The 12,646-nt window shown below is 35.9% G+C and overlaps 1 protein-coding gene across 3 annotated transcripts in view; it reads left to right on the top strand.

Moving 5' to 3' along the window:
• The window catches only part of VPS13C (vacuolar protein sorting 13 homolog C), a 171,484-nt gene that overhangs the window by 51,974 nt on the left and 106,864 nt on the right, over nucleotides 1–12,646 (top strand). For all 3 annotated transcript variants that reach the window (XM_040969557.1, XM_040969556.1, XM_040969558.1), the window contains 8 exons: nucleotides 1,687–1,801; nucleotides 2,758–2,894; nucleotides 4,061–4,184; nucleotides 6,475–6,592; nucleotides 8,586–8,715; nucleotides 9,358–9,436; nucleotides 10,095–10,234; nucleotides 12,476–12,629. In XM_040969557.1, the coding sequence (XP_040825491.1) occupies nucleotides 1,687–1,801; nucleotides 2,758–2,894; nucleotides 4,061–4,184; nucleotides 6,475–6,592; nucleotides 8,586–8,715; nucleotides 9,358–9,436; nucleotides 10,095–10,234; nucleotides 12,476–12,629 (997 nt within the window). The remainder of the gene's footprint in view (nucleotides 1–1,686; nucleotides 1,802–2,757; nucleotides 2,895–4,060; nucleotides 4,185–6,474; nucleotides 6,593–8,585; nucleotides 8,716–9,357; nucleotides 9,437–10,094; nucleotides 10,235–12,475; nucleotides 12,630–12,646) is intronic.

Genomic DNA, 12,646 nt, shown 5'->3' with positions numbered 1-12,646 from the left:
CAATACTTGTACCATCCTCTTCTGCCTTCCACATGTAGGAAGCTAGAATGGAGCAACTGGCATTCTCTTCTACTTAATATTTATTTAAAACTCACAGAAAGGGAGGAAGAGTTGGAGAGATCTTCCATCCACTGGTTCACAGTTCAACAGGCCAAAATGATTGGGACTAAGCCAGGCTGATGCCAAGAGCCAGGAGCTTCATCCGTATCTCACACATAGGTGTAAGGGCCCAAACACTTGGTCCATTTTCTGCTGTTTTCCCAGGTGCATGAGCAAGTGGGAAGTGGAATAGATAGGACACAAACTGGTACCCATATGGAATGCAGACCACGAGTGGCAGGGTTACCTATTACTCCACAGTGTTGGTCCTGCAGCTAGAACTCTTAGCAGTGTGTCTGATTTGGACTGCCAGCATTACAAGCCATGGCTTACCCTGCTGCACCACAATGCTGGCCTCCTAAAAAAAAATCAATCATTTCTGTATCAACGTATTCATTTTTTGCTTGTTTGGTATCTAATGTTTGAAACTAATCAAATAGCTTTAATAGTGGTGCAAAGAATGTCACATAGTATTTACTTGGAAAAATAAAAAAGCCTTGGCATTTAGATGTTATTAAAGGCAGTGACTCAAGTTCTGTTTGTGGCTTCCCTTTTTGTTTAGAATGTCTTACGCCTTGTATTACGTTAGCCAGCCAAGCTGGCACTGCTTATCGCATCCATCACTGTAGTTTAGTCCTATTTTTTTTTTTAATTGTTGCTTACATTGTATTATGTAGTACAGTTTTATAGGCGCTGGGGATTCCCCCCACCCCTCCCATACCCCTCCCCCCATGGTGGATTCCTCCACCTTGTTGCATAACCATAGTTCAAGTTCAGTTGAGATTCATTGCTTGCAAACACATGCCTAGCATAAAGTTCAGCGTCTTATTGTCCAGTCCTATTTTGTTTTGAGATCTGTGATATTTTTTTCCCATGATATGAGTTTTTGGCATAGGGATTCCTCTCTCCCATTCCTGCCTCTCCATTCTCTACTCCTCACCCAGTATTTTCCCCTATATTATTGCAGTAGTATAGTCCTTCAGCAACAGCTGTGACTTATGACTGTAGTCTACAGCAGGATGCACAGTGTAGGGGAGGATATGCTATATGCTCCATAACTCATTATGTTCTAACTTGTTTAAAAATATCTATGTGGTAAATAAGAATATGGTAAAGTGCAAATGACAGATGTTATTACTGTAACTGTTTCTAAGCACATAGACCAGCAGCAATTAAGTACATGAATATTATTGTATTGATTCTGATTTCTTTAACCTAAGCAGCCTTTCTTCTTTCTCTGAACTTAAAAAGTGCAGTGGAATCTAATTATAGTGTAAAGTGGAATGTCAGCTTCAGAGTAGTTGGAGGCTAAAGCTAGACGCAGTGTTCTATGTTCCACCCATAAACACTGTACGATGTACCTGACGTTGTCTTCTTGTACACACATTTGTGGCCTCCCTAGCTAACTCACTGGGACTTTTTTCTTCATGTCCTTTTTCATTGTTGAGGGTTTTGCAATGGACAGGGTGTCTTTGGAGTCCCTCCATTCAGATTCAGAGATATTCAGAATTGAAGTGATACTTCAAAATTTGTAATATGGAAGTACCATCTATAACATAATCATCATGTTTTTAAATTATTTTACAGAAAACCATCAATGCAGTAGTTGAATTCTTTCAGTCAAATAAAGGGTTGGATCTTGAGCAGATAACATCAGCTACATTGATGAAGTTGGAAGAAATTAAAGAGAGAACAGCTACAGGTAAAATTTTGAATGTCTACATAAGCAAGGAAATATTTAAAGATTTTATATTCAAATGTAAACATTGCATTTAAAAATAGTATAGACTGGGCCTGGCACTGTGGCCTAGTGGCTAAAGTCCTCACCTTGAACACGCCAGGATCCCATATGGGCGGTGGTTCTAATCCCAGCAGCTCTACTTCCCATCCAGCTCCCTGCTTATGGCCTGGGAAAGCAGTCAAGGACGGCCCAAAGCCTTGGTACCCTGCACCTGTGTGGGAGACCTGGAGGAGATTCCTGGCTCCTGGCTTCTGATTGGCATAGCACTGGCCATTGTGGTCACTGGGGAGTGAATCATCGGACAGAAGATCTTCCTCTCTGTCTCTCCTCTTCTCTGTATATCTGACATTGTGATAAAATTAATAAATCTTAAAGAAATAAATAAAAATAGTACAGATAGCAGTTTTTCTTTGTTTTAAGCTCAGGTTTTACTGGACAGTGTACCTGGCTTGCTGAAAGTATGAGAATGAGAGTACTGGGTGCTCAGAGGTTTTGATGTTATATTCAGGAGATATCTCAGAATGGGCTTGAGTTAGCAAGCATCCTACACTTTAATTCTAAAAACATTGTTCACCCAACACTGTGCAAGTCTAGATTTAAAGAAGCTATTGTTGTATTAGTATGGTTTGCCAACTCACGTTGTTCATTATTTTATTTTGCTGATTAATCAAGTAATTGATAAATTCATTCCTTGTACAGTATGCTAGCTCTGTTGGTTTCAGTTTACTGTGCTATGGTATAATGGTTGATCATTGACTGGAATTTTTATGTTATGTGTTGAATTGAGACATCTGAGTTGGAGAAATATCACTTCTCTGTGATTCTTCTAAGTAAGACTCTTTTTCCAGTTTGTTAATTATATAATTTCATAATATATTTGACTGTTTTTTATTTATTTATTTATTTTTTGCTTTTAGGACTCACACATATTATTGAAACTCGAAAAGTTCTTGATTTAAGAATAAATCTGAAGCCTTCTTATCTAATAGTTCCACAGACTGGTTTCTATAATGAAAAGTCAAATCTTCTCATTTTAGATTTTGGTACATTTCAGGTAAGTATGTATATGATTTTTTTTCTGCCCATCTTTAACCAGCTGAGTAGCTACTAATGTGATAGCTCTTTGTTCTGATTTCATTTAAGCTAAATCTAGGCTTCCTCTTAATTAGCCCTACCTTGGAGTATTTTTATATATATCATAGGTATTAAAACAAAGAAAAACTAAAATTTTCCTGTTAAATAATAATTTTGATATTGAATTTTGTGTTCCTTCTGTTTTTTCCCAATTGGAAAGGTTCATCTCTGATTATCATGGTTTAGTTGTGCAGTGATATTTATTACCCAAGTATTTTGACAATAGGAAATTATATACCTATGAATATATATTTGTTCAACAGTTGTTAGTAGCCAGGTAGAGTAAGAAAACTCCTAGATTTAGACGTTTGAATCTCAAGGCATCTAGAGTCAATGAAGATGAAGATTTGAAAAAATATAGTTCTGAGTTGATCTTTGTTTCCATTGGGTATGGGGAAATGGAAGTAGAGTTTGGAGCTGAATTCAATTGGCTTACTTATTTTTGTGGTATATTGGGGAGGAGGACCAAAACCCTGGTATTTCTTGATGAGGGGTATAGGATAACTCCTGAGAGCCAGGAAGATTTGTTTTTTTGGACAGACTAATATGTAACTGGCCTCATATGTGTTGAGCCCTTCCAATATAATGGAGATATATGGAAAATTCAGAAAAATAACAGTATCAAAAAATATCAATAAATTAGGCATTCGGCTGGTGTAGTGGCCCAGTAAGTTAAGCCACCACTTGTGTTGCTGGCGTCTTATATAGGCACTGATTTTAGTCCAGGCTGCCTTACTTTGAATCTAGCTCCTTGTTAATGAGCCTAGAAAAGCAGCAGATGTCCCAAGTCCTTGAGCCCCTGCACTTATGTAGGGGACTTGGATAAAACTCCTGCATTTGGCTTATTCCTGCTGAGGCTGTAATGATCATTTTGAGAGTGAACTTGCAGATAAAAGTTTGATCTGTCTGTCTCTTTCTCTGCAGCTCTACCTCACAGAGAAATAAATAAATATTACAAAATATTTAACAACAAATATTCATATTCAATTTGGACAGCGTTCACCCTTCAATTTGATGTTTAGAAATTATGTTAATAAATGAACATTATGCTGTGAAAAGAAATCAAAGTTTTTTCTTTCATTTTAGCTCAACAGCAAAGATCAAGGAATACAGAAGACTACTAATTCATCTCTGGAAGAAATAATGGATAAGGCGTATGATAAATTTGATGTTGAAATAAAGAACGTGCAGCTACTCTTTGCAAGAGCGGGTAGGCCATGTTTCAACTTTTAGAGTCTTGAAATTACATTGAATGTCTTTGGTGAAATCTATGTGTGTGTATACATGTATATCAACTCTGGCAACCACTTTGTACACATATTCTCTTGGTTACGTAAGAATAGCAATAGAAACCTACTAGTGAAAATCACTGTCACAATTTTAAATAGAAAAAACTTTGCATGTTTATCTTAGCAGTAGCTGTAACCTTTTGAATCTATTTTTGATACATATTTTTGTAACATGACTATAAAGCCATGCAGAATGCAAAATGGAATTTGCAGTTGGTTCAGATTCCTTTGTCCTAGTGTTTTTGAAATATTCCAGTGGTTTTCCTTGCTTCCTGCATTATTGAATATTTTATGCTGAATACCGTATTCTTTCTTTGAGCAATATAGAAATATGTATCTGAAGAGCTGTCATATTGACCTCTAATCTGAAGATGAAAGACCTAAAGTGACCCAAAAATCTAAAAGGTTTTTAAGTAGTAAGTTGTGCAGATGACCTCATATGACATATTGTAGTTTTTAATGCCAAATGCATTAGAGTTATTATATGGAGTTACCTACAGACTGTTTATTCAAGGTGTATTTGAAATATAAATGAATTTCATGTTGAAATAGATCTCATCTCAATCATATCTCATTTTTCATGAAACATTTTTCAAATTAAAAAAAATGAAATCTAAACCAGTTTTGGTCCAAAGCATTTAGGGTAAGGTTTACACCCAACCAGTAAATATAGCCTTAAAACTTTAAAGATCACTATTTTAAAGTTTTGGTTTGAGCTTGGTGTTGCAAGTGGTAAGTATTAAATGTTCTTGAATATGTCACTTAGTCGTCTGTGGTGAAAAGCACAAAATTTATAGTATAGTAGAAGTGATGAGATTTGTTAAAATGTAAAGATAAAATATTCTACTTCATTCTTATGGGTATTATAATATCACTGAACAGAATGGCTTCCTTTTTGATGAAAAAAAAAATCAGAATATCAGTCAGAGGATACGGCATAATAACTCAACTGGCTAATCCTCTGTGTATAAGCAGCAGCCTCTCCTGGCCACTCCGCCTCCCATCCAGCTCTGTGCTTGTGGCCTGGGAAGGCAGCGGAGGATGGCCCCAGGACTCAGGACCCTGCGTCTGTGTGTGAGACTCAGAACAGCCTCCTGACTTCTGGCTTTAGATTGGCTTTGCTCTTGCCCTTGTGGCCATTTGAGAAGTGAGTCAGCAGAGGGAAAATCTTTTTCTTTCTCTCTGTCCTTTTCTCTGTCAATATGCCTTTCCAATAAAAACTATAGGAATTGTAGGAATAATATGAATTAATCAGAATGAAAAATTTTGAACTGCTTAGAGCATTAGTCTTTAGAATTTGGTCTGTTAGTTTCTCAAAGGAGAGTGTTTACACAGATTAAAACTGCACTTTCTTTGCTTATTTTTAAAGATTTATTTATTTATTTGAAAGTCAGAGTTACAGAGAGAGAATGAGAAAAGGAGGGAAAGAGAAACCATAAAGTGGTAACTGCCAGTAACAGTGAGAGCTGTGTAGGTCAAAAGCCAAAAGCCAGGAGCTTTTTCTGGGTCTCCAACATGTGTGCAGGAGCCAAGTACTTGTCCTGTTTTCCACTGCTTTCCCAGGCCATTAACAGGGAGCTGAATTGCATGTGGAGCAGGGACTTGAACCAGTGCCCATTTGGTTGCCAGCACCTCAGGCTGGACCCTGCCTTTTCCTTTGCTTGCACTAAATGCGTTTTTGAATTGTAAGTGAAGATTTTTAAAAATATTCATTGTCATGAGTAAGATCTATTAGCCATTACAAAAGATTTGCCCATGGGGCCTTTTTTTTTTATTATTTTTATTATAAAGAAAGTGATTATTCCACATTTGTATAATAAAATCTTGATGAAAGTCATTTTTGCTCTGGAATTTTGTGCTAAGGTTATAATAATTGCAGTTAGGAATCTCATGAATACTTTTTTCCTTCTATTTTTTTCCCATTCTTTTCATTGTTACTCCCACTTTGATCAGAAAAACTGGAATCCAATTATTAACTTACTGGGTTTCTGCCCCCTGTTTGTTTTGAAATGCAGAATGATAGAATATAAACATTTCTTCAGATATTTAGAATTTTCGTATATCCTGTAAATTTGTGGTTAAAAAATACAGATTATTTAACTTGTAAAAATTGGTATTCATTAAATGTTTGAGTTTTTTTGGTAACAATGAGTGATTTTCCACAAGATATCTGATAATAATTATTTAATATTTAAAACGTTTTTTTTAAAGAGGAAAACTGGAAAAAGTGTCGATTTCAGCATCCATCAACTATGCATATATTGCAGCCCATGGATATTCATGTTGAGTTGGCAAAGGCAATGGTGGAAAAAGACATTAGAATGGCCAGGTAATGTATGAGTTGTTTTTGTTAAAAAATGCACATGGTGAAAAGCATGTGCATCTGTTACTGGAACTTTTCTTTTTTTAATTTATTTTATTGGAAAGTCAGATACAGAGAGGAGGAGAGACAGAGAGGAAGATCCTCTGTGGCCCCTAATTGGCTGTGATAGCCAGAACTGTGTGGATCCAAAGCCAGGAGCCTGGAGCCCCTTCTGGGTTTCCCACATGGGTACAAGATCCTAAGGCTTTGGGCCACCCTTGACTGCTTTCCTAGGCCACAAGCAGGGAGCAGAATCAGAAGTGGAGCTGCCGAGACAAGAACCAGTGTCCATATGGGATCCCGGTGCATGCAAGGCAAGAACTTTAGTTGCTAGTCTACCACACCAGGCCCTGTTACTGTACCTTAAGGAAGCAAAAATGTATGTGAGAAAAAGAAAAAAATAATGATTATTCTATGTTGTATTAGAAATATGTTTTGAACAAATGTGTATTTGAATTATATATCACCTCTCTTCTATCACAAGTTCTATTTGGACTTTCATACTATGTTTGAGTTGCTTACCTATTTGAATGGATCCATTGTAAGGTTCAGTATTAATGATGTAAAATCCTAAATTTAAAAAAAACAGCTCTTTGGGTCACAGACCATGTAACATCGCAGAGAAAATCTATGGGAATAAAAAAGTAGAGGCTAAATTTTGAATGTAAGTAGATAATTATGAAATAATTAGTGTGTGTGTGCGTGAGAGGTATATCTTCATCTTAGAGAGAGAGAGAGAGAGAGAGAGAGAGATTGAGAGAGAGAAAGTATCTTGATTGTCTGCTAGATTCCTCAAATGGCTGTAGTGGCCAGAAATGGTAAGGTCTGAAGCCAGATATAGCAACTCTGTTCGGGTCTCCTGTGTGGGTGACAGGGTTCCAAGCCCTGGGGCCGTTTATTGCTGTAGAAGGAGCCACTTTGAAGCAGAGCATCAGAGACTCGAGCTGGTTCTCACATGTGATTCTGGCATTACAGACCATGACCTAATTTGCTGTACACATTGCTGAGTCCTGGTCTTGTTTCTGATACTATAGATTTGGGTTTGGTTTTAAAATATAGAGAATCATGTTTAGATTTTTTTAAAAAAGATTTATCCATTTTTACCGGAAAGACAGACCCACAGACAGAAGATGCAGAGAAAAAGATCTTTGTTGGCTCACCCTATAAATTGCCACAGCAGCTGGAACTGAGCCGGTCTGAAGCTAGGACCCAGGAGCTCCCTTGGGGTCTCCCACATGGGTGTAGATGCCCAAGGCTCTGGCCCATCCTCCACTACCCTCCCAGGTCAGGTACAGGAAGCTGGATGGAAAGTGGGACAGTTGGGACCAGAACCAAGATTGATGTGGGATCCTGGTGTATGGGGATCAGCCAATTGAGCCATCATGCTGAGCCCTTCTTTTATTATTGTTATTATTATTATTATGAATAAATAGTTTAAGAGATTTGAATGCTGGGCATTTTGGCCAACTGGGTTCGACTGCCTGCATCTCATTTCAAAGTGCCTGGGATCCATTCCCAGCACTGCTTTCAGTTCAGACGCCTGTGAATGCACACACTGGGGAGGCCACAGATGACGGCTGTGCTAGTAGGGTCCCTGCCACCCATGTGCGGGGTGCGGCTAGAGTTCCTGGCTGAGCGTGGCCTGGCCCGGGCCTGAGTTTCAGGCCTTTGGGGAGTGAGGAATGGAAGTGTCTATGCCACTTTGCCTTTAGATTAAATAACTTTAAAGAAAAATTTAGGAAAAAATGATTGAAATTAATTCTAAAAACATTTGATTGTGTTAGAATGGTAAATTATCTGGAGAATTTGTGGTTTCCTTTGCAGTTCCTTGACAGTGTTTTATGAAGGAAGCATTAGATTGTTCAAAGTACTTATTCTTTACATTGTGATTTTTTTTTCCTCCAATCCTTCCCTTCTAATTCTTCAAGAATGTGGTTAAATCTTCTTTTTGTTTTTTTAGATTTAAAGTGTCAGGAGGACTTCCCTTGATGCATTTAAGAATTTCTGACCAGAAGATGAAAGCTATGCTGTTTTTGGTTAACAGTGTGCCTTTGCCACAGAAATCATCTACACAGGCTTCAGAGAAACAGGTAATCAGTACAATGAAAGCGATAAAACTTTTGTTTTCAGTGCTGTTTTGGACTAGAGATAGAAAGTTAGTTTAAGGAAAACTTTATAGGTAAAAAGACTAAAAATGCAGAAATGAGAATATCTTTTAGACTTGGGAAATGTATTTTAAATAAAGCTAGAAATAAAAATCTTTTTATAAAGCAAATACAATAGTTATAAATTTAAAACCTACATTAACATATTTATGCTCACTTTAATTGGGATGTTTATAACATAGATAAAATGTTGGGATTTCTACTTACTTTTAAATTAAATGAGAAAGAGCCAACTGATAAAATGACTTTTAGGGACTGTGCAGTAAATATGTTCTTGAACATTGTAGTAGATAATTAAGTGGCAAGTAGTGGTAAATAGACTTACCTACTAGAGTTGTACATAGTTTTCTCCTTCAAAGAGGTGATAGTCTTAATAATTTGCAAATCTCATACATCCGTTAGTTGCTAAGTGTGGACTGCATAATGTGGTTTGTTGGAAGATCTCTGTTGTCTCTATATGTGACCTTCCAGATCTGTGTCTTCTATGTTTAATTTCTGTTTCTTTGATATGCACTTAATCCAATCAAGTCAGTGTTGTGAAGAAATATTTCTGTGTTCTGTGTCTAGGTATCATCAATTCCTCTTATTTCAAGTGGAACCAAAGGTTTACTTGGTGCATCACTATTGCTAGATGGAATGGAATCAGGTAAGAAATGTAAAGAACTCTTTCTCTCTGTATGTGGAAGAAAATTGTGGGAAAAAAAAAGATTTGTGAAAACGTAATCATAATTTACTGGTTCCAGTTCTTGCTGTACTACCTAAGCCGTATTGTGCCTTGGGTCACTTATTCTTCTTTACTCTATGTTTCTTACTGGATAAACCAAAGGAATTCTTGTGAATGGTATTGCTTATTTGAGAGTCAAAATTACCTACTTTTATGTGTCATTCTACATGTGATTTTTTTTAATAGCTTTGACCTGCCAGATCTCTCAGTTTTGAACGATATAATTTAAGTTTCCTGAGGACATAACCATAGCAGTCCTGGTCATTTTGATGCCTCTAGTCATTGACACAACCTGATATGTAGTGGTTGCTGCCCAATAAATATTTTACTGAATATTGAGTGAATGATGTACAGTGGAAAAGTCAGAATTAGAAAAAAGATAGCACAGTTTTAAGTTTGTTACATGACAACTTGAGTACTTATTGGAAGTTTTTAAAGAAAACATTAAGACTGTCCTGATACAGAATTATAAAGATTATATATCTTAAATACATTTAATCTTGGGAGATTTAGGGCTGGGTACTTTATGTCATTTTCAGTGGACACTTTCTGAAGTGAAGTGATTGTCTTCTTCATTTAGATTCTGATGATGAGTATTTTGATGCTGAAGATGGAGAATTTCAGACTAGTAAAAGTATGAAGGGATCAGAACTGAAAAAAGCTGCAGAGATCCCAAATGAAGAGCTCATTAACCTTCTACTCAAGTTTGAAATTAAAGAAGTAAGTACATCTTCATTCCTAAATATATTCTTGTTGCCACTGCCTTGTAAACTATTGCAAGCTAGACCCAAATGTTAAGTATATTGCAGGTGTGGTTTGTTATCTTCTGTACCACCCCCACCCCATCCCCGCCCACAGAAACACACAGCACTTAAAAAATTAAATATTAGTTTTTTAAAAACTGGTACAAGAATGATCCAAGGTGTGGCTAATGTATTTTGGAATATTTAAGGGCCTTTCTATGATTTATTGCTGAAAAATTTTTATAGCATTTATTTTTTAAAAACTATATTATTGCTCATTGTTGTGTTTTAAAGTTATAAAAATGTGAGCAATCTAAATTTAGCATGCATCTTATAACTTTGAAAGTCACATGTTTACGAATGAAATCAATGCCCTGAGACTTGTTTGTAGCTTCTGCTGAACTCCTGTGGAGAAGTGGTCTTTTTGAATACTTTATTTAGTGTTGCATTAAACCTGTGAGTATACAGTAAATTAAAACAGTATTAACATAAAAGTTAAGAGGAAAAAAGGAGGATGTGGGAAGGAGAGTTGAAATATCATTATGTGCTTAAAGTTGTATAAATGAAATACTTAAAATCTCTTCTCTTTAGATAAATATAAAGGAAAACAATCACATTAAAGCTTAGACAGATGATTTGCAGTTAACATTATTTGAGTAAAAACGATTTATAATACAAAGAACATTATAAATCTGTTAAGACACATATATATACATGTTTTTCGTAAATTTTTGTGTTCATCTTTAGTGTATGGAATTACAGTTTTCTGTTTTGATCGGCTTTTCAAAAATTCTGAATGTTCTGTAATAAATTTGTATTGCTTTGTTAATAAAATGGGAAAGATTGAAAGTGGAGATGTTCGTTATTGATTGTTTTATATCCTAAAGTGAGAGCATGTCCTAAAAATACATTGTCAGAAGTTTTAGATTTAAATTTTATGCACAAATCTAAATATTGGTAATTTAAAAAAAAAAAGACGTGTTTTCACCTTTACTCATCTTTGATATCTCTTTTGTACTTCAATGCCTTCAATACAAAATACCAATGAAATGTTTCTAATGTTAATATTTTATTTTTTGAGATTGTTAAAAATTTATAATTTAGTGAAAGATGTAATGCCCCACTAAATATACCTCAACAAATAAAAAGTGAGAAGACCGTAGTTCAGTAGAAAAATCAGCAAGGACTGTAAACAATGACCCAGTGAAAAGCTGTTTAACTTTACATGTGGGGAGAAAAACTGTAGTGCTATGTAATCTGATTAGTTTGTTTCACAAAGATTGACAAACACTATTTGCAACAATACTGACACACAGGCAGTTATTTCTTTTTTGTTTCTTCATTTAAATTTTTTAAAAATCACAAATAAAGTGAACGTGTAGCAATTGTCTGAGTCTGCCTTATTCATCTTCCAGTTCCAATCGTTTTGCCACAAGTGATAGAATTTCATTCTTTTTTGTATCTGAGTAACATTACACACACACACACACACACATACTAATATTCCATATGCTTGTGTTTATATGTAAATACTCACACACCACGTGTTCGTTGTTGATTGAAGTGTTCACAAGGCTCCTGGCACCAGCCAGGCTGAAACTAGGAACTTGGAACTCCATTTAATTCTCCTAATGGGTAATAGAGATCCAAATACATGAGCTCCTGTTTTCCAGCAGCATTAGCAGATGTTGGAGGCCCTCAGATGTAGAGTGTGGGTATCCCAAGAGGTGACTTGTGGTACCACACCAACCACCCCAAACCTTCATCTCTTAGTAGGAGTATCAAAGAGATCGCATCATTTGAATTGCCACATATGTGTCTTATTTTTTGTTGGCTAAATAAAATTGGACATCATTTCCAAGTTAACTTAAATAGTGGCATGATAGTGAGTATTCTTCCCCTCCTTTTTACTTTAATGGGACTGGTTTTATCGTCACAAGTCAGAATCTTTATTTTGGAGATAGGCTTCAGAAGATAAGGAGGAATCCATACATTTGTTTTTAGTAAATTAAACAAAAGCAAAATCAGTGGTGGATATTGAATTTTATTATGACTTTTTATAGATGTACTAATATTCTCAGTGATAGAATTTAAGATGATAATTTCCAATCATATTCTGATACTTATGCTGATGTGCATGGGCAGATATTTTGCTTGTCATTTTTGGTGTGAAGCAGACTTTCTGTTAACTCTCCATTGGCTGTGCTGATTTGTTTAGGTTGTTTTGGAATTTACTAAACAACAGAAAGAAGAAGATACAATTTTAGTATTTAACATCACTCAGTTAGGAACAGAGGCTACAATGAGGACATATGACTTAACTGCAGTGTCTTATTTAAAGAAAATCAGCTTGGATTATCATGAAATTCAAGGTAAAGCCATAAAAACA

Source organism: Ochotona curzoniae, unplaced genomic scaffold (genome assembly GCF_017591425.1).
Source record: "Ochotona curzoniae isolate NIBS_2020 unplaced genomic scaffold, NIBS_Ocur_1.0 scaffold_4701, whole genome shotgun sequence".
In the NCBI taxonomy this organism is placed as follows: domain Eukaryota; kingdom Metazoa; phylum Chordata; class Mammalia; order Lagomorpha; family Ochotonidae; genus Ochotona; species Ochotona curzoniae.
Note: the sequence above shows the minus strand (reverse complement) of the source record. Positions and strands in the feature narration are given on the sequence as shown.